This window comes from Taurulus bubalis, assembly GCF_910589615.1.
Source record: "Taurulus bubalis genome assembly, chromosome: 13".
NCBI lineage: Eukaryota > Metazoa > Chordata > Actinopteri > Perciformes > Cottidae > Taurulus > Taurulus bubalis.
The window spans coordinates 18,889,357-18,908,681 of NC_136601.1; the positions used below are offsets into that span (position 1 = coordinate 18,889,357).

Genomic DNA, 19,325 nt, shown 5'->3' on the forward strand with positions numbered 1-19,325 from the left:
AAAAAATAAAGACAAGAGAGGAGAGGCAGAGTGGGAGGGAGGTAAAGGGAGATAACAGATCAGAGGGAGGAAGGGAGAGGTCAAAGAAGTGTGAATTCAGCAGTCGGCAGACTACTGCTCACCTCCAACACAAAGACTAAGGACCAACCAAGCACACGGAGAGGCTTCCACTCCGGGAATATCTCCTACACACCGGTTGGTCTCCTTCGACAGCCCTGGAGAATGGTGGGACTCTCATCCACTGCTGTCGAGGGTGAGTGTGGAAGTGTTGACATTCACGCCGCAGGTATCTGAAGCAAAAGGATTTGCAAAGATATGTGAATATTACGGACAACAATGCGAGGACACGCACGTCGAAGGTGTCGTAAACCTGAGACCGAATGCGAGGAAGGCGTCGGCGTGATGTTCGCTCCGTGCCTTAAGCCATCGTGCGAGCTCGCCAGGGATTCCAAGAAAGGCAGTGATGTTGAATTGTTGAGAAAGCAGCAGTCTGCCGCCCAGACTCAAAAGTGAAACGTTGCATTTTTTACGAAGCCACTTGAGACTCTTTGTGGGATGCAGATTGTTGTGTGATAAGCTGGAATGTCTGCCTGCAACGATATTGTGAAACAGAGTTGCTGCCGAATAAGTGGATTTTGTCTCTTTTGTTTTTTACATACTGCAAAGTTATTTGTGTGCGTGCGTGGTTTTGTGTGTGTGTGTGTGTGTGTGTGTGTGCATGTATGTGTGATGTACGACAAGATAAGTAAGCTCAGCATGCAGAAAGCCCTCGGCATTAAAAGGAGGGAGAAGAACAAACCTATGCACCCGATTGAGGTCACATTATTCTTCATCTCAGGGTTAGTTGGACGTGTTGGCACAGGTGCTCAACTCGCTGACATTACCCACCCCCTCCCCTTCGCCCTCGCTCCCCCTCCCCTTCTCCCTCTATCAGATTGTACAGAAGGTCTGCTAACGCAAGCCTCTTTTTAAAGGTCTGAGCCTGCACTGTTAAACAAACTTCTGTCTCGGCCTCACTGCATTTCCACACTCGCACAAAGACATTTTTGCAGAGCCTTGCACTATTAACAAGGTGAGGAATGTGCCCAGTGTTTAACAGCAATTGTCAGACGGGTGTGAGGAGGTAAATGTTTGCGCTTTGAGCGGCCCACCACTTCCCTGCACGGTGCACTGCCTGCACCCATCGTTTGCGTTGTCTCAGATGTCATTACGTTTTCACTGACGGATGGAAAAAGTAAAGTAATGTTCCCGTAGCTGCAAAAATTCCAATTCCACCCGAAGCATAAACCCGTTTGCATGTAGCGTTATTATCCTATTCAAGCTTGTGTGTAGTTTCCCTCAGGTGCTAGGCTCACAATCTGTTTTATCTGGCTTCTAAAGACATCAAAGACACACATCACTCACACACACACACACACACACCGAGTTGCAGCAGAGATTTAAAGGCTCATGTGCTGTTTTTGATGTGCGAGAACTCTTGTGAGTAGTGTGGTGTCGATTATCAAGGCACGGCTGAGGATTGAAGGGTGGTCTTATGGGCCTCACAAGCCAAATACTAAGCAGTAATTCCTCTTCGCTCATTCTGGCACAAGCGGAATAACACTGTCATCGTCAAATTGGATATAATAAAAATGAAATGGCTTCATGAGCGTTGTGAAAGCAGCGCCTCGGTTTCTGAGTTAAAGTTGATTTAATGCTGACTGGTGTAAATTTCAGTTTCTCTCTGCCGTGAATGAGTCATGCTGTGGATAAGGTTCCGTCTTCCACTGGGTCAGGGGAAGCCCAGCGGTGCGCTACGGCCCGATTCTAAACAGCTGGAACCTCTGGCGCAGGTACAACACACTCGCCAGGCCAAAACATCCCACTCTCATATGAGTTTCCTCTCCGTCCCCGACCCCCACTTCCTTACTTCCCTTGGGTGAATCAGATCTTAATGAGGAGACATTCCATTTCCCCTCGCGTGAATTAAATCCTCATGCCCACTTCTCGGAGCGCAAGCGGGCTTTTTGTAACAATAGAAGGAAACCGCGCTAGTAAAGAGGACGCAGGCGAACACACACACACACACACACACACCTACTGTGGCCCTGTTTGCGCTTGACTGTAACCTTGGCAGAGCACTGTGAAGCCCATAGGAAGACCCACCTCAGGAAAGTATGTCTGTCTTTAGGGATGGGAGCAGTCTGAAATGTAGAACAAACATCAGTTACGAAGTCATCCATCTTCCAGATTATCAAGACCTCTACTTGTCAGTGGTGATTACATACAATATTGCAACATTCTGCCTAAACTAAATCACAAGCCGCTCAAACTTGCACATTCACAACTTGTTGACAGGTGCACCAAAGTTCACCTTTTAACACGCCCCACTAAATACACATCATACAAGCGTGTGTGTGTGTGTGTGTGTGTATTTTGTGTTTGTTTACGTGTTGCCATATGATCGCCCACTGAACAAAAGACTTTTCTGGCTCAGCAGCTGTCCCGTGGATGACCCCAGCAAGATGCACGGTTCAGCAGGTCTATTGCGGCTGGACTATGAAAATGTGTGTGTGGGTGGGTGAGGGTGAGAGAAAGAGAAGGAGGGAGTGTGGGTGGGGGGGGTGCAGTGAGGGTTGCAGTGCCAGCAGTGACTCAGCCAGTCGTCAGGTTTTTTTTTTGTGGGGGTTTTCAGGATTCTAGATGAAGAGAAGTGTGTTAGGATACTACAATGCAGAGAGAAAGAATAGAACATAAGCTATGAAGACTGTAAAAAGAAGGGGGAAACATTTTGGCAGAGACACACACACACACGCACACGCACACGCCACCATCAGCAGCAGCAGCAGCAGGTTGCAGACCTGTTCCCAGGACGTCCAGTAGCCCGGGGGAGTGAAACAGTTTATTTAACTTCGGTTCTGAAAACAGGGAGTGGACCAGATCAACATGGGATGTGGATCATATATTCCTGTATGCCGAGTCCTCAAAGTGTTCCAGAACCTGGAGATCCCCGGGAAGAATGTGTATCGCAGGAGGTCGGCCTTGCCTTAGGCAGCTTGAGCTTTCTGTGAGGCCTGAACTTTAAATCTCCCCTCTGTCAGATAAAGATCAGGTGCTGTGAGATTCTGCTTGCTGGTACATTTGGCCTGCTTTGGGCTCTGTAAAGAGGCGCTGCAGTTCTTCTTGTCAGAATCTAATATTTCTGCCAACGTCTGTACAATCTTTGCAGGGCACTTCATTTACCTTCTTATCATCAGTTGATTGAAGTTTGGGTTCGTGCCAAATCAGCCTGGGGCAGCAACATTTCAGAGCTGCTGCAGAAAGGTTCCTTTGCTCCTTGCGCAGGATGTTTGTTCTTATTCTGTTTAACTTTTATTATTTTGGGTAGCTTCACTTCCCCTTTTTTTTCTGGGTTAATGAGCAATTAGCAAACATGTTTCCTGTCACAGCCGGCCTTCGCTCTTGTTTCGTCTGGCTTGTGACCAGGAGAGGAGGGAGGGCGTGTGATAAGGTGGAAGATTGATTGACAAACTGCGAGGCAAAGTGACAGAAAATGAAAGAAAGACGCAGAGAAAGCAAATCAGAGAGAGGCTCTGTGACATTTACCCCTTTGGTTTGTTTAGACTTGTCCGTCTGACCTTTGCCCCCTCCTGATAAACTGAAGCCGTGCCCCCCCTGACCTTTGCCCCGCTCTGTGCAGCGATGGAGGTGTTGGTGAGTGAGCTGGGCGTCCTGCTGAAGATGCTGGACCAGGAGAGCCTCAGCTCCTCTACGGAGGAGAAGAAGACCTCCGTGTGGAACCTCTTGCAGCAGATACAGCCTTCAGGTCAGTGAGGAGGAGGAAAGATGACGTCTGTCTGTCTTACTTTATCGTCATCCTCTTGTTTTGTCTGGCTTTTATGTCGACTCTCCGAGGGTTTTTTACAATGTGCAATACATTCAACATCTAAAAATCTCTCTTTCCTTGCCTCCAGTTTCAGGAACAGACTACATCTACATGAACTCAGCTGTGTACAGGAATGGCACCAGCTTCGTAGAGTCCCTCTTTGAGACATTTGGTGAGTTTGAGCTCCAACACAGAGCCGTAAAATGTTCATCGATCGATATAAATGTGCTACAAATATCCTGTTCTCTTTATATATAAGTATCTGTTTAAATGTTGTCTCTTATAGATTGCGAGCTTGGAGACCTAAAGGATGTTACAGATGATCTGAAAGAAGACAAGAACACGCAGACTGACACTTTAAAACAGGCAAGTTGCCGAGAGTCAGTTCCTAATTGAAATATCAGTTCCCTGACACAGTGTGTGTGGGCTGTATGCTGTTTGCTTCTTTTCAGTTCTCACCATCCAAATCCAACTTTGCAGAGGCCCTAATCACCTCTTCATGACTTTGTGACGAAGAAAGCAAAGAGAATTGAGAGATTGTATTCCATGTTGTGGGGGTTTCCCGTGCACTAATGCTCATCAGTCTGCAAGCTGCTGGAATAGTTGGGATATAGGGGCCCGCCCAGAGCCCATGTGTCTAATTTATGGATATCATTTTGAGGGTTTTACTCTGTATCTCTTTGATGATGTAGTTCATAGGCTGTGGGGGGAAAAAAGATATGTCATGGTTGTGAGGGAAATTTGAGAGTTGTGTTTGTGTGTTTCCCTCAGCAGAAATGTGCAGACTCGCCAGCCCCGCCGCACTCAGCAGACTTTCCTCCCCCTCTGCCCACAACACCTCCTCCAGAGGACTATTATGAGGAGGCAGTGCCCCTCAGTCCTGGCAAGTTGCCTGAGTACATCATCACACGAGGTCAGCATCTTCCCGCCTCTGCTGAACTTGTTGTCCTTGGTGTCATTTAGCTGTCAACAACCTCCAAGTCTGTAATTACAAAGCACAAGTTACATTAAAGTGCACGATGGAGCATAAGGAGTAATTAGGATTTTGTTCCTTCTTTTCATTTTCAGTCAGGCCGAGCCCTCCCAACTCTATCGAGGATGGGTATGAAGATGCTGAAAACAACTACCCCACTACCTCCATAAACACACACCGCAAAAACTCCTGTGAGTTGAGAACATTGTTACGCCCCAAATTAATAATATTACAGGATAGAACCTGCCCTTTTACAACAAATAACACACTTTATCTTCTCTGCCGTTGCCCTAGCAGACAACGACTCTGATGCTCTGAGCAGTTCCTACGAGTCCTACGAGGAGGACGAGGAAGAGAGGAGCCCTGGCGTCCGACTCACTCATCAGTGGCCCTCGGATGAGAGCTCCATGCCTCCTGCCAGGGACTGTCGCATCTGTGCCTTCCTGCTGCGCAAGAAACGCTTTGGCCAGTGGGCGAAACAGCTCACGGTCATACGGGAGAACAGACTCCAGGTGAGAAGTTGAACATTCAACAAAAATCCTAAGGAAAGCACGGCTTCTCTTCTTTAACTGACAGTATCATGCATGTCCTCCTTTCTGCAGTGCTATAAGAGTTCAAAGGACACAAACCCCTATGTGGACCTGCTCCTGCCCCAATGCACCGTGGTGTATGCACCCAAAGACAGCAAGAGGAAGCACCATGAACTCCGTTTCACCTTACCCAATGGAGATGCACTGGTGCTGGCTGTACAAAGCAAGGAGCAGGCCCACAGGTGGCTCAGGGTGAGCTACACTTGCAAATGACATGTCTGCATGCAGGGACACAGACTGGCAACACAGCCATTAATCTTGTGAAAAATCGCTGGAAGCGTTCGTACTGAGTGACACGTGTAAAATACCCCACAGGTTGTTAGAGAGGGGAGCGGTCAGAGCGCCGGGCCTGAGGAATCTGCATCTCCCATCATTCCAAGAAAAATTGAACTTGACAAGGTAAGTGCATCAGGAGGGGATGTTTGCGTTGGAACGTTCCTGTCGGGTTTTTTTCTTTAGCCTCGAGACATAATTTATCTTTACAGCTGAGGTGAGGAAAAGTTGGTGGCATGCAGCAATTGTGTTGTCACTATCAATTCTTCCTAAACAATTGCTTGGCGAGACGCCGTGAACGGTAATACCTGTGTTTTGTTTTGCAGCACAAAGAGGATATGTGCTGTGTAATTGGGTGTTAAGGCAGCAATGATAAGGGGTGGTGGTGACTCAGTGTTGGAGCTGGCACATCCTCTTTAAAGCCGACCAACCTGTCAGAACATAAACTGCAAAATGAAGGAATGAAAGCACAGGTTAAAGAGAAAAGAGCCATTATAGAGTTATTAGGAGAAAAAAAGTCTATTTGTCTAATTACGCCATTATGGGAAGTAATTCAATAATACAGAGGCAGATACACGTACCCTTGATAACAATTCCCTCAATTATAGTTATTTAACTGTTAATTAAGACACGTTAGCTGTAGTTTGATCCTGGCAGATGGATCCTGTGTAGGACTTAGACTCCACTGTTGAAAGTCTGAACCTGTGTTTGTGTGCTTCTTCCTCAGAGGCTTTCGGCAGAGAGGAACACATCGGACTCGGACAGTGTGGGTGTGTCAGCTTTTGAGAACTGCAGAGAGAATGGTGAGACGGGGGAACAGCCTCGAATCCACACAGCAGCTTGTCAAATACAAATATGACTTTTATTTGCTTTACATCGTCATCAGAAGATGAGTTTGTACGTGACTTCCCGTAGTGCAGTGAAATGTTTTGTTGCCGATCTTAAATAAATCACAGTTTCCACATGTCAAAGACACATTGGGACAAAAAGCAACTGTTTAATCGTTCCACTTCTGATGCAGGCAAGGTGAAACGTGGGGCTTTCGCTGCGGGCCGTAAAATCACGCGTATCATCAGCTTCTCCAAGAAGAAGCCCCCTCGGCCTGGAGATCCCCGGACTTCCTACACCAACCCTCGACAAGGTCCGACCCCACCCCACTATCCTTTGGTCTCTCGACCTCTGAAATCTTCAGACACTTCATTCTTTGCTTATTTACCTCGCAGGCTACGTGTCGGTGCTGGTGAATCAGGTGTGGCGGGAGCAGTGGTGCTGTGTGAGCCGAGGCTCCCTGCACTTCTACCACGACAAAGGAGACGCTCGGACCTTCCTCTTTTCACTCCCTCTCCACGGCTGCGAGGTGGTCCCGGGGCTGGGACCCAAACATCCCTTTGCCTTCCGAATCCTACGGAACAGCACGGCGGTGGCTGCTCTGGAGGTGAACTACTGCGAATGTGTTCGCTATTTTAAAAGCAATGCTAATCAGTATAGTTATTTTAACAATGGGTCGAAATGGAAGCTGATGAGTCCCGTCTCTTTTCAGGCCAGCAGCTCTGAGGAACTTGGGAGGTGGCTCGGCGTCCTCTTGGCAGAGACGGGCTCCGCGACCGATCCGGAGTCCCTGCATTACGACTACGTCGACGTGGACACCATCGCTAACATCCGCGACGCTGCACGCCATTCCTTCCTGTGAGTGAGACGGAGGGGGGAGGGAGTTGGAATACGTAGACGAGGTCAAAGCAAGGCCACAGATCAATGCTAGGATGCAGATTTCATGTCTCCTTCTTCTCTGGTCCTAGGTGGGCCACGTCCTCTAGCAGTACCTACACAGACTCCAGAACGTATGATGAGGTCCCTAATGAGGACATGCAGGTGGGACACACGTTTTCATATTAAGATAAACCGTTATGCCTTTATGTTGATGCGACAAGTAGAAGCTGCATGGCTGTGTGTGTGTGTTCAGCTGTTGGTGACTGTCACTGTCTGAATATGACACTCCATATCAGTCACCCGGACAGACAGTGCTCTGTTACGTGCCTATCAATGACGTTTTTTGTAGGCCAGAGAAAAAGCAGTGTGTGGGCACAAGAGAGAAGAAAAAAAAAAAGACCAAGCGATCAAACTGGTGACAGGAAGGCAAGAGGTCATGGCAGTTTTACAGCCTGTAAACTCCTTTCTTAACCCCACTTAAACACATGCCTCTCAGCACCCAGAGCCACAAACATCTCACACCTCAGACGTCTCAAACCAATACATTTGAAGATCAGTCCATCGCTTAGCCTAATATACAAACGTTGCTTTCTTTTTTCCCCTCCTCCCACATCTGCCATGTCCCCTCTAACCCCTCTCTCTACTCCACCCAGTCCGGGGAGAGCCGCAGGCAGCAGTCTGGGAATCAAGGGAAGCGGCGCTCAAGTTTCTCCAGCAGCGACTCTGACAGAACCAAGCCTTCAGTCTCCCTCAAACGAACGGGCTCAAGTAAGTGTGTGTAGCTGGTTTAACAAAGTAGCATTGCCGTTCCCCCAGTGATGCTGAGTCTATTCTCATGAGATATACTGATAGGTTGATTTAATTCTTTATTTATGCAGTGCAGACAAGCGCTCTGTTGCAGGAGAGACAACTGAGTGATGGCAAGAGCAAGGTCATTAAGTAAATCATTTAAAATCAACTGGTGTTTCAAGGATGGAGACAAACTGTGGGAAACAGGTATTCTGAAGGTTATTTCATTCGTAAGGAGCAGAGAAACTAAAAGCCTATTTCCGCTGGGATGGTCTTCTTTCTCCGGATTTCTTATAGCAGTAAAAGTAATCGTGATACTTCAGAAGGTTATTGAGATAGTTCTGCATTTTAGAATCAGTGCTCCATACATACAAAAGGAGACAGTGTTTCTCATTTATATTGGACAGAGATGCTGACTCAAGTTATGAACACACGTGTGAGACACGTCAATGATCCGTACTGCATCAAAGGCGTTATGATGGCAATCAGATGTACATTGTTGCTAAAATATTCACAATATGATGCACAACCAACCAGACAGCTGAGATTTATATGCACAGTCGGGCCAAATATCTTTGAAAGTAACTTTTCAGCGTCACGCTTTCCATCTGTCTCCCTCAAGAATAAAATACATAAAGGATAAGGGGAGCAGCCTGCTGCCCTTCGAGGGAAATGAGAAAAATACAGATGGCATCTCTTAATATAGTTGCGTGTCACATAGGAGTTGGATTGCAACGCTCTACTTCCGCTGTAGCTTACACTCTTCATACAATCCTTACAGTGGTGTACCAATTCACAGGCGGTCATAAAATTTGAGCTTTTATCTGGCTCAATTTTTCCCTTCTTCCTCTCTCCTCTCGAGATGAGCGTCCTGAGTCGAGGAACGTGATATCGGCGTGTCCGGCCGTCTCGCCGCTCCTCCCGGTGCTGTTTCACAGGCCGTCACTGTGGCGTTCTGACACATCAAAGAGCCAGAAGCTCTCCATGGCTGAGAGCTTCAGGATGTAACCTGAGATTTATTGGACACTCACATTAGCTCCACTGTCTTGCCTTCTGACCTCTCCCTCTGCAGGAGTGTGTGTGTGTGTGTGTGTTTATATTTTATCGCCCTCCCGTCATTTTTTGTCTGCATTATGAAAGAAGGGTACAAAATAGCGTGCTACGCTTTCATGTAAGGTCGTAGAAGTGGCGTCCTGCTCCTCTCGGGACATTCACGAGGACAGACGGCAAGATGACTATGAGATGTTTTGTCTCCGTCCCCATGACCCCTGCACATTTGACCCCTGCTCACCTTTGCCCTCTTCTAACAACTCCACCCAGACGCCAACCAATATGGAAGGTATGGGAAAACGCGAGCTGAGGAGGATGCCAAGCGCTACTTGAACGAGAAGGAGGAGCTGGAACGAGAGAGGGACGGGATACGGAATACGCTCGTGACCCTCCGGAAGGAGAAGAGGGAGCTGAAGGAGGAGCTGAAGACGGCCTCTGGTAAGGAGACGCAGAGCCAACCAGACAGGCGGCAATATCCGGAAAGTGAAACTCGTCACTGTTGTCTCAAACTAATCAGATTAGCCATACCATAACGATCATGTTGATTAACTTCCGAAGCTAAAGCATTAGTTAGAAAGTTGAGTATTTGTCTGCTCATTCATCAGAAGGTTTGAACATGAAGTGCTCATTGTGTATTGCTGCTCTGTGTGTGTGACCCTGCTCTCTGACCTCCATTATTAGAGGGCCGTGTGAGGAGACAACATCCCTACAGGGAGCATTAGAACATCTAATTGCTTTTATTATTAAAACCCAAAACATGGTTCTGAAAATTCCTTCTAAATAGGATTTATTTCCTTGAGGGTCACATATATGCTGCCAGCAGTGGTGGAAGAGTAAACGTAGCATAGCAGATTGCAAACCGTCAATCATTGTTAACAAGTGCTCATTAGGCATCACGGAGGAGCAAATAATTGGATTATCTTTCATTACTTTAGTTTAGTTTAATCTATAACAATATATCACAATTTATAAAGTCATCACAGGTTTTTTATGTAAAGTTTTAATTTGAGTTGGGAGTATATATAGCTGGAGGAGAGTAAAAAGTACAATAGTCTTTCTGAAGTAGTCAAGTAAAAGCGCTTCATATACCATCTTGAAGAATTTGGAAAATACAAAATCTACCTTTTTAGTTCCTTGTTGTTCTCATTGTGTGTTGTGTGTGTTTCTGTGGAGCAGAGAGGAGGTCGTTCTCCCTGAACAAGCGCGTCTCCCAGCTGGAGGACGTCTGTCGAGCCAGAGAGGCGGAGCGGGTGGACCTGGAGCTCCGGCTGACTCGGGTCCAAGAAAACCTCAAGATAAGTCTGGCCGGTGGAGCGCTGGGCGCCCCTCTTGAGGCTAAACCCCCAGCGAAGGTGCGTTTGTTTTCTCGACGTGGAAAGACACACAGATGCATGTTTACACACACGGCCGCCCTCAGACACGTTGCTATTCTCCTTTTTTTTCCTTTTCGTGTAGGCCTCCAGCAAAAAAAAGACGCAGAATATCTACAGTGAGTCTTTACCAGTAAACTGCGCGGCAGAGATGCGTCGGAGACCTCTGTCTGTCTACGCCTCTTCAGGAACTGTCATGAGGAAGGCAAAGGTAATTTTGATGCATAGATGTAAAAGAAGCAGGTTTGGTGCACTACTGTGGACCACCAAGGCATACATTGTCTTAAGAAGTTTGTAGCATTTAACAGCGTTTTTGATTTTAGGAAATGAGTGAATTTAAATATAAATAAATTGTTTGTTTGAGATGAAGCTGCAAAGAAAGAGTTTTTAGAAGTGTTCCATGTTCTGTCATTGACTAACCTGTATTTTGTTTGACAAAGTTAGTGAGAATAACAGTAACTTGCAGTGCTACAGCCATTCAGCCATAACCTACATTATTAATTCATTCATATTCATTTGTTTTTCATTTGTTCTATAGTAATTGATAAGAAACACAATGACGCACTAATAGCTGGACAGTCTAACTTATTTCTCCAGTTATGACAAATATTTGACATATTTTATAATGTTTTTTTGTGTGTTTTTTGGGACGCTCGCATGCATGTTTAACCTGTAATCATTTCAGATACATTTCTTGGAATAGTGACCTTATTTCCTCCGTGTTACCAAATCACATACATATGTTCCACCCTCCACAGGAATGGGAGTCAAAGAAAGAGACCTAAGAGCAGCATCACAGAGAGGACTGGAGAAACATTGAATGGACGCCCGACTATTGTGACATTCAGCCCGACCAAAGAAAACGTCACATCACATCCCAGCACAGACTTCTACAGAGGGATAAAACAAACTGTAATGAAAAAGATCAGCCACTAGGTGGAGGTGCAGCTCACTGAATATTTACTCTTCTTCCTTCCTAAAAGGTCTTCGCCAAACGTGAGGAAGGACTGCTCACTGTCTGTAGCCAAGTATTCCCATTGTCTCTGACACTTATTAAAATGTGGCAAACAGGAAAGAGCAGATAGTTTGTGCAAGAAAGACACAAGAAATATGTATTGAAAAGCACATTGCACGTTGTTGTAATGGAAAGGCAACAAGGGGATTGCGGTGTTGCATAGGGTGAAATGTTTAATTGTTAAGGTGCCGTCTGAGAAATGTGATGTGTTTGGGAAATAAGTGGATGGAGGTAGTTTAAGCCACATTGTGCCTTTTTATATAGTATTGTTTTTCTTCTTCTGCCTGTACAGAGTGAGAAATGACTACTGTTACTATGTTTTATACTTTTATACGTTTGTTTCTCATCATCATTAGTCATACCTGTCGGAGGTATTCCGTTATGTGCCATGGAGTGTGTTATCATGTGTAAGCACTTTGTTAGCGCTGTGCTACACTGCAAAAAAAAACAAAAAAAACATCTGCTGTATAATCCTACATCCACTTGACTCTTTTTGGCACACGTAAAAAAGAAATACTCCTGCTGGAGGTGATTGAGTGTCTAACAAAGTGGAGCTATTCGGTGACACAAACCAACCTTTTTCTCCACCGTATGTCATTTTGATCAACTCTTCTGCCGTACCTGTGGTTGACTTGTGCACTTTACTGTTCTCCTACCTGGATAAGGGAATAATAAACGTGTCTTATTCTCACACAGGTGATCTTTAATCAATTGTTACATCACAGACCTACTTTGCATTCTCCGTCACTGACTTATTACTTTAATTTCACATGATATGCTGTGAAGTAAATATAGAGTATATGGTTTCATACAAACAATGTATGACAGCCAAAACAAGGAAAAGGAAAGCACACATCAACAGCAGCAACGTAATGAAGGCAATTCAATGCAGGTCAGGCAGCGTATTGTTTACAACTAGTTAACTCATCCTCATTTGTTCTGTGGAATTGTAATTAAATAAACGGATACAGGCTTTCTACATGTTAAAATGTTGGAAGCCATCCATTCATACATGATCAATGTAGCTCAGCTCTCAGAAAAAGAGATAGTAAAGCCAGTAGAGGATATTTACAAAGAGGAAGGCCGTGGGGAAAACGGTGCGAGCGCGGCGGTCAATCTCGTGCGGGTTTTCCACAGTGAAGACGGATACCACCCGGCGGGACGCGTCCTTCACTGAAGAGAGGCCGCAGCCCTGCTTTGACACCTTCTCTAGGGCTCCGGCATTGTTCCTGGTGTCACTGCTGGCCGACTGCTCCCCGGGCTCCTCCGCCGTGGAGCCGATCTCCACAGACCGGTTCAGTTGGGTGGATCTGAACATGGGGATGGAGCCGTTCCCATTGGATTCATCGAACTCCCTCTGAAGCTCCTGGTAGACAAGACAACACAATGTTTTTCTAATCATATAACGTGTTTTCAAATGAGTTCCCTTTGCATTTGAATGTTTGAACGTTAACGTTTCCCTCACCCTGTGTAGGTCCTCGACGGTGTGGTGCTTCATGGTATAGAAGTGGGCGCAGGCGTACTCCACCAGTGCGCCAAAGATGAAGGTGAAGCAGATTCCCAGGTACACATCTATGGCCTTGATGAAACAGTTGGCATTGGGCAGGGAGGTGCGGGCGCCCATCATCAGTGTGGTCATTGTCAGGACTGTTGTTACTCCTGGAAAAGACATCATACAGTGGTGTTGGTTTCATACCGCAAGATAGTGGTGGACCCTCTAATCCATGTATTGGTATCGTATTTGTTTTTTCCTTTGCTCACACTGTCGCTCTTTATATCGGGGTCCAATTTTTTTGGATTAAATAAAAATGCTGTGAGCACAAAATGTGAGCTTTAAAAAATAAATAATTTAATGATTTTTTTAAATGTATTTATTGTTAGTATTTAGGGAATTCTAAGTGGTTATTAAGCTATTGATACAATTCAATGTATATAATGTATCAGTTTTGTGTTGCATGTTATTATTATGTTTAAATTGGATCCTTTTTCTCTGCTTTGTACATATCTGTCTAACCATGTTATGTCCGTGCATCAGTATGTCATAGAGACATACGTAAAGCCATACAGCAAATCAATATTTAATGAGGATTCTTCATGATAGTAATTCAAATGGATGCACTCAAATGTACTAACGTCATACTACTTTGATCTACAGTGTATTACAGTGATGGATCTGATACTGACCGATGCACGTCCTCGCTGGAACCGAGGACTGACTGATCCAGAACGAGACCCAGGAGAGAACCACCAGCAGGATGGAAGGAACGTACGTCTCCAAGATGAAGAACAGCACGTTCCTCCGCAGTGCGAAGTGCAACACCAGCTTGGGGTATTGTCCTGCGGGAAGAGACGAGATTTCAAAGGTGATGCATTAGATGTGTTCCCCTTGTGTATAGCTCCACATGCGAGGGTGGATTCTGGGAGTTGAAGTGTCCTACCGGTCTCGTACACAGCCTCCGACACTGATGTGTAGTAGCTCTCTACGCTGTACTGAGCCAGCCGCAGAATGTCCAGACCCTTCACTGAATCATTCCCTCGGGTCCAGTAGAACACCACATCCTGCAGGTTGTAGCCCCCTGACCACACACACACACACACACACTGATTAAGGTTGGAATCTGACTTGCTAATGTTAACATTGCCTCTTCAGTTTGATACTCACTACACGGATGGTGATGGAAATGGTGGTGATAGGATGACATGATGGTGATGAATGTCCACACTCGATGGAGCTCACAGGTACTCACAGCTCTCCAGCTGCAGGGTGCACACCTGTCTGTCCATGGGGTACTTGGTCAGGTCCATGTTGCAGGCAATCGTAGCCGTGATGCTGTTGTGTAATCACAGCAAGGTCGTGAAAAACAAATGTACGACCGGGCAGCTATTAACTAGTTAACAACAATCAAACGAACAAAGACATGCATTAATTGCGTATAAGGTGTTGCAATTCAAAGACAGTGGGGCTATATTACTAACTTCAGGATATCATAGTGTTCTGTGCCTGTTTGTAGTTCTAGCAAAGCATGCTAAATACATAAGAAAACACAAGTAACGGGGCAGCTTTCTGAGTGTCAAACATGGTCAACTTGGATCTACCGTAAAACGTAACTATTTATACAATAAGCTTCATTAAATCAGACTCTTAATTCAAATTAAACCGAGAACATCCTGCACAACAATGCCCTTTGTGTCCTCAACAAAGCGTCCCGGTCATAATAAAGTTCTGCATCATTGCGGCATGACAGATGTGGCCATAGGGGACTCCAGGGGAATCTTCCCTAACACAGGCTGAATAGTTTGAAGGCCATGAAAAATACCGAAATTCAGAGCTATTCCCTCAAGTTATATGACTGAGTGATGATACATAAGTGCCTTTTTTCTTTTCTTTTTTTAGTACAACCCAAGGCCAATTCATGCTTGATTACCACGACAATCATGAAAACATGAAAAATTAAAATCATCCTCTTCTCATTCTTTTCACCCCGTTTTTTCTTTCCGTTAGAGCCACCCTTTAATTTTCAATATCCTCAGCACAATAACGCGCACGAGTATCATATGATCGGATCAATAAACGTCAACCTGTACCGTAGGGCATAGAGCACAGTCCCGTTGCTGAAAATGCGTATGAGGCGGTTTTCCACCGTGACGTCATGCAGGAAGGAGCGCTTGGAGTCGGGGATGAAGGTGTCGGGGATCCACAGCAGTGACACGAGGCGGCCGTCCACGCTGACGCTCTCGTTTCCAGGGAACACGAGCCTCGAGTCCCGCCAGCGCTGGCGGAGGAAGATGGTTGCCGTGTAGTCCTGACATATTGATGGAAAGAAGATTTTTGTTGTTGTTGTATTCATTCATTTCTTTCATCACACACAGTCAGAAGAGTGGGGTACCATATTGATTTCAGAGATGGCATCAATGCTGGCGATGTCGAGACTCATTCCGATTTCCACAGGGCCCTCTATAAAAAACAGAGACACAGGAAGGAGGACTGGAATAAAGTCTGTTTTCAGTCACCCGCACACGTAACGGATTTGCATCCGCTCAAACTAAATGAAACACTCACTTATCCAGCTCCCACCTACCGTTGAAATTGGGTCTCAGGTAGCGGTTGTATCCTTTCATCAGCTTCTGAATCGTGGGCTGCAGCTGAGAGTCGTTCCATTCTCCCCAGTGGTTGTTAGAATACATACAAACACTGACGGAAAACAAAGAGGGACAGAGAGGGAACCACACAAGTTGGAGCAGAGCACGAGCTGAGGAAGTGCATTTCAAATCCATGAAAATATCAATGTGTTCTCAACCCTGTGCATGTGTTTTTTTCCCGCCCTCAGGTCTCTCACCTCTGTGTAAAGGTCAGGCTGAGGGTCAGCAGCGTGTGCAGCTGGACAGACATTGTGGATCGGCGGGCGGAGGTCGGCAGCTGTGCTCGGGGACTTGTGGTAAAACGGAGAAAAAAAAGTGAACGTGTAAGAACCCATCACATCACACATATCAGGGGACGGCACCGTTTCACCATGGGGGGGCAGCAACAAACCCAACGTGCTCCCAACCCTCAGGGGAAATGTAGCAGTACAGCAGATGTCCATTCTCACCCTTTGGTGTGTGTTAAAACGGCGCCTCCTACTTGTGAAAATGGGGTCGGTGGGGGGAACATGAATTCATTAGTATAGCTGCATATACACGACACATACTTTTCATTTTTGCACTTTCTCTATTGTTTAAATGTAATTTCCTAAATTATTACACTCTGCTGTTTCGTTGTACATATTGAGTTTTGCTGTATATATTGAGCATCTTCCATCCCTGTTATTTTTATTTTTGTGTGTGTAAGATGCTACAAATGGCGATTAATAAAGCATATATCTATCTATCTATCTTATAGAAAAGAGAAAGAGATAACGGTAGTATCTAGATCCGGCATGTGTAAAACTACCTACCTGTTAACATGCTTGTGTGTACTTGTTGCACACAAGTGTGTGTGTTATAGTCTGTCACCTGCTGTTTTATGTGACTGCGACCTCATGGTTTATTCACAGAGCCCTCCCCCCCCCCCCCCCCCCCCTCCTTTCTAATAACGAATCCCATCTCTTAACTCGTCAAGGATTCCCCATTAACTCTCCGTTACCCCTCTTATAGATAATTCTCACTGTCAGCGTCTGACTTTAATTTAATAATCAAAATCTCTCACTTGTGTGTTTGTGTTTCCAGACATTCCCATTAAATCACCACTGAAAATCCGCACTGAAATTGCAATGTATTATTTACACCGCGGTGCCATAGTGAATGATGCTCGGATGTTTGCTTTTCTAATGGCCAGAGTGGAAGTTAAGGAGCCATAGAATGTCATTAGGGTTGTTTTTCTACACACGCCAGTTGTCATGCCTCCATATTTGTCCCTCTTTTTTTCTTGTTTATCACTTCGCAGCTTCAGACGATTATTTGTGTTGGTTTATGCATGCCCTCCCTCTTCTCTCATTACTCTTTTAGTCCACACTTCCATCATCTCTTTTCCTTCAGGCATGTATTGACTCACTACAGAGTAATATATTAATTATTTAATTAATTAATGAATTTCCTATCTTTACCCCAGTCTACCTCAATCTGTGCACATTCAAAGAAATACTTTGCATTTTAATCTTTTTATTCTATAAAGAAATGTCACTACCTATGTATATATTTTTTCATGATACCCTCAATTTTCTCATTCTTAGCTTTGATCAGTTTTTCCTACCTGTTTCCGTCTTCTGCTTTCTTCTCTCCGCCTCGGGTCACTCCACTTCCCAAATGTTGCTGAGATTTCCCTCCTTCAGGTTATCAGTTTAAATCCCGGTGTTTCTCCGATCTAGAAGACAAACCTCAGTTGCCTCAATCATTTGGTCCTGGTGTGTGTGGGCTGGTGCTGCTTGTTTTGTTGTTTGTGCATCTCCCTTCTGTCTCTCTGCACAGCTGGATTCACCCCCCCCTCTCTGCACCCCCTCCTTCTCTCTCTCTCCTCCTCTCTCTGTTTATGCCACTCACCCTCTCATTTGTGCTGCATCTCTCTCCTTATTTTTCACTGCCCTCCGCACACACACATGTACTGTACGCGCACACATTAACATCCAGAGTTATCCGCCATATCACTTCTTTTCCCTCCCCTATTTCTCCTCCTCCCACACGTTCTTATTCTTTTGGGCCCTCAATCTTTATCTACCTCCCTCCCTTCCAATTTACCCTGACACCGCACTTCCTTCTGGGCTTTAAAGCTCTCCTCCGTCTCATTCCCTCGTGCCCTCTCCCTCCTCACCTCCGACTCCGTTCCCTTGCATCAGTGTCGTCCTCTGAGTTAGTTTCCTCTCAGCTCTGTCTCCCAAGTACCCATATGGCTCCTGTGTGATGGACAATAGCTGTTCAAGACTACTTTTCCCTATTTGCCTCTCATTAAACCTTATTGGAAATGGTATCCATGTCTTCTTTGCCCCCGCTAAAGCTCACTCCTTTAACCCCTCGCTACAATATCTGCTGCTGTGCACATCTTGATGTTTCTGGAAGTAATAACCAGGTGCAGAATCCGAGCATTTGTGATTACGGATTTTGTGCTCAACGGTCAATCGCTCAGCTCCAGCCTCGGCGACGCTGTGTGATTTATCTGTATGTGCTCGCCATTCTCCGAGTTTCAACTCTGATTATAAAGCCTGACCTCGGAGGGCCCATTGGTCAGGAGTGCCAGCATGTGTGAGGAAGCCTTGAGGGTATTCAGCCTAATGGCACCTTATAGGATTTCAACCCACACCATCGACTTGCTGCAGCCTATTGCTTTCCCAGCATGCGTTCCCCAGCACTGATGTGCTGTTCCTCATGTTAACTGGTGGCTCACAACCTCAAATGTTCTTGGCTGTTTAGCACATCAGCGCCTCACTGCGGAAATCTCTATTATTCTTAATTTCATGCTCTGGTGGCTGAATTCTTGGACATTTAATGATAGTGGTGAGTAGCACTGTAGAATGAACATAGCATAATCTGATTTGCATCCGCTCTGTAAATTGGAGCACGCACACGCACACACACACACAGTCACAGTCCATGACAGTGACAGAAACAAATGGAGACGTTTGAGAAGCACCTGAGGGGGAGGATGTCAGATCCGTGTGTTAGGGGGCTAATGCATAATTATGGTCGGACTAGCGATGTCGGAGTGGCAGACAACTCAATGTTAGTCAGCATCCAGCTGGAGGCCTCTTCCTACCTGCCTGCATTTTACCATCTGTCTGTGATATCTTTTTTATTTATTTGTATTTTTTCACTGCTTAAATGCCTGTGAAATCCTACGTATCTGTCCACATTTCTTCAATTCTTTTATTAGCGAGCTCACTTTGCACCCTCTGACTATTTATCTTCCAGCTTCCTGTTCCCTCTACGGCTGCTCATCTTGGTCAATTACATTTTGATGTCTTGTAACTGGACATTCGGTGGCGGCTGCAGTTAGATCCAAATGATTCTAGGCACCAGTCGGTTGATCAAAATGCATTGATTAAAATGTAATGGTTTCATGAAAGACCCAATCCACATCATAAGAATCATCATTTGAGTAGGACGCACATTTCTGCATCTAATGCGTGGGCTTGTTTATGTGTGCACGGTGCTACACGGCGGGGCGAGAGCCTCCCAGGCTCAGCCACACTCATTAAGATCCACATATCAATAACTGGTCCCTTTT

The 19,325-nt window shown here is 45.6% G+C and overlaps 2 protein-coding genes across 2 annotated transcripts; one reads left to right on the forward strand and one right to left on the reverse strand.

The window, feature by feature from the left end:
- Positions 1-222: 222 nt before the first annotated feature.
- On the forward strand, positions 223-12,317 carry afap1l1a (actin filament associated protein 1-like 1a; the record flags this gene model as incomplete). The annotated part of the gene is made up of 19 exons (XM_079228737.1): positions 223-253; positions 3,680-3,805; positions 3,954-4,037; positions 4,152-4,231; positions 4,640-4,778; positions 4,934-5,029; positions 5,136-5,350; positions 5,441-5,620; positions 5,744-5,827; positions 6,429-6,504; positions 6,723-6,842; positions 6,925-7,136; positions 7,242-7,387; positions 7,498-7,570; positions 8,062-8,176; positions 9,518-9,685; positions 10,424-10,599; positions 10,703-10,828; positions 11,376-12,317. The coding sequence occupies 19 exons, from the start codon at positions 223-225 to the stop codon at positions 11,400-11,402; spliced, it is 2,274 nt and encodes a 757-aa protein (XP_079084863.1). The 3' UTR covers positions 11,403-12,317.
- Positions 12,318-12,665: 348 nt separating this feature from the next.
- On the reverse strand, positions 12,666-16,022 carry gabrp (gamma-aminobutyric acid type A receptor subunit pi; the record flags this gene model as incomplete). The annotated part of the gene is made up of 9 exons (XM_079228957.1): positions 12,666-12,998; positions 13,098-13,291; positions 13,817-13,969; positions 14,071-14,208; positions 14,380-14,462; positions 15,218-15,435; positions 15,520-15,587; positions 15,712-15,824; positions 15,970-16,022. 9 exons carry the CDS (start codon positions 16,020-16,022, stop codon positions 12,666-12,668), a joined length of 1,353 nt encoding a protein of 450 aa, XP_079085083.1.
- Between the last annotated feature and the right edge of the window lie 3,303 nt (positions 16,023-19,325).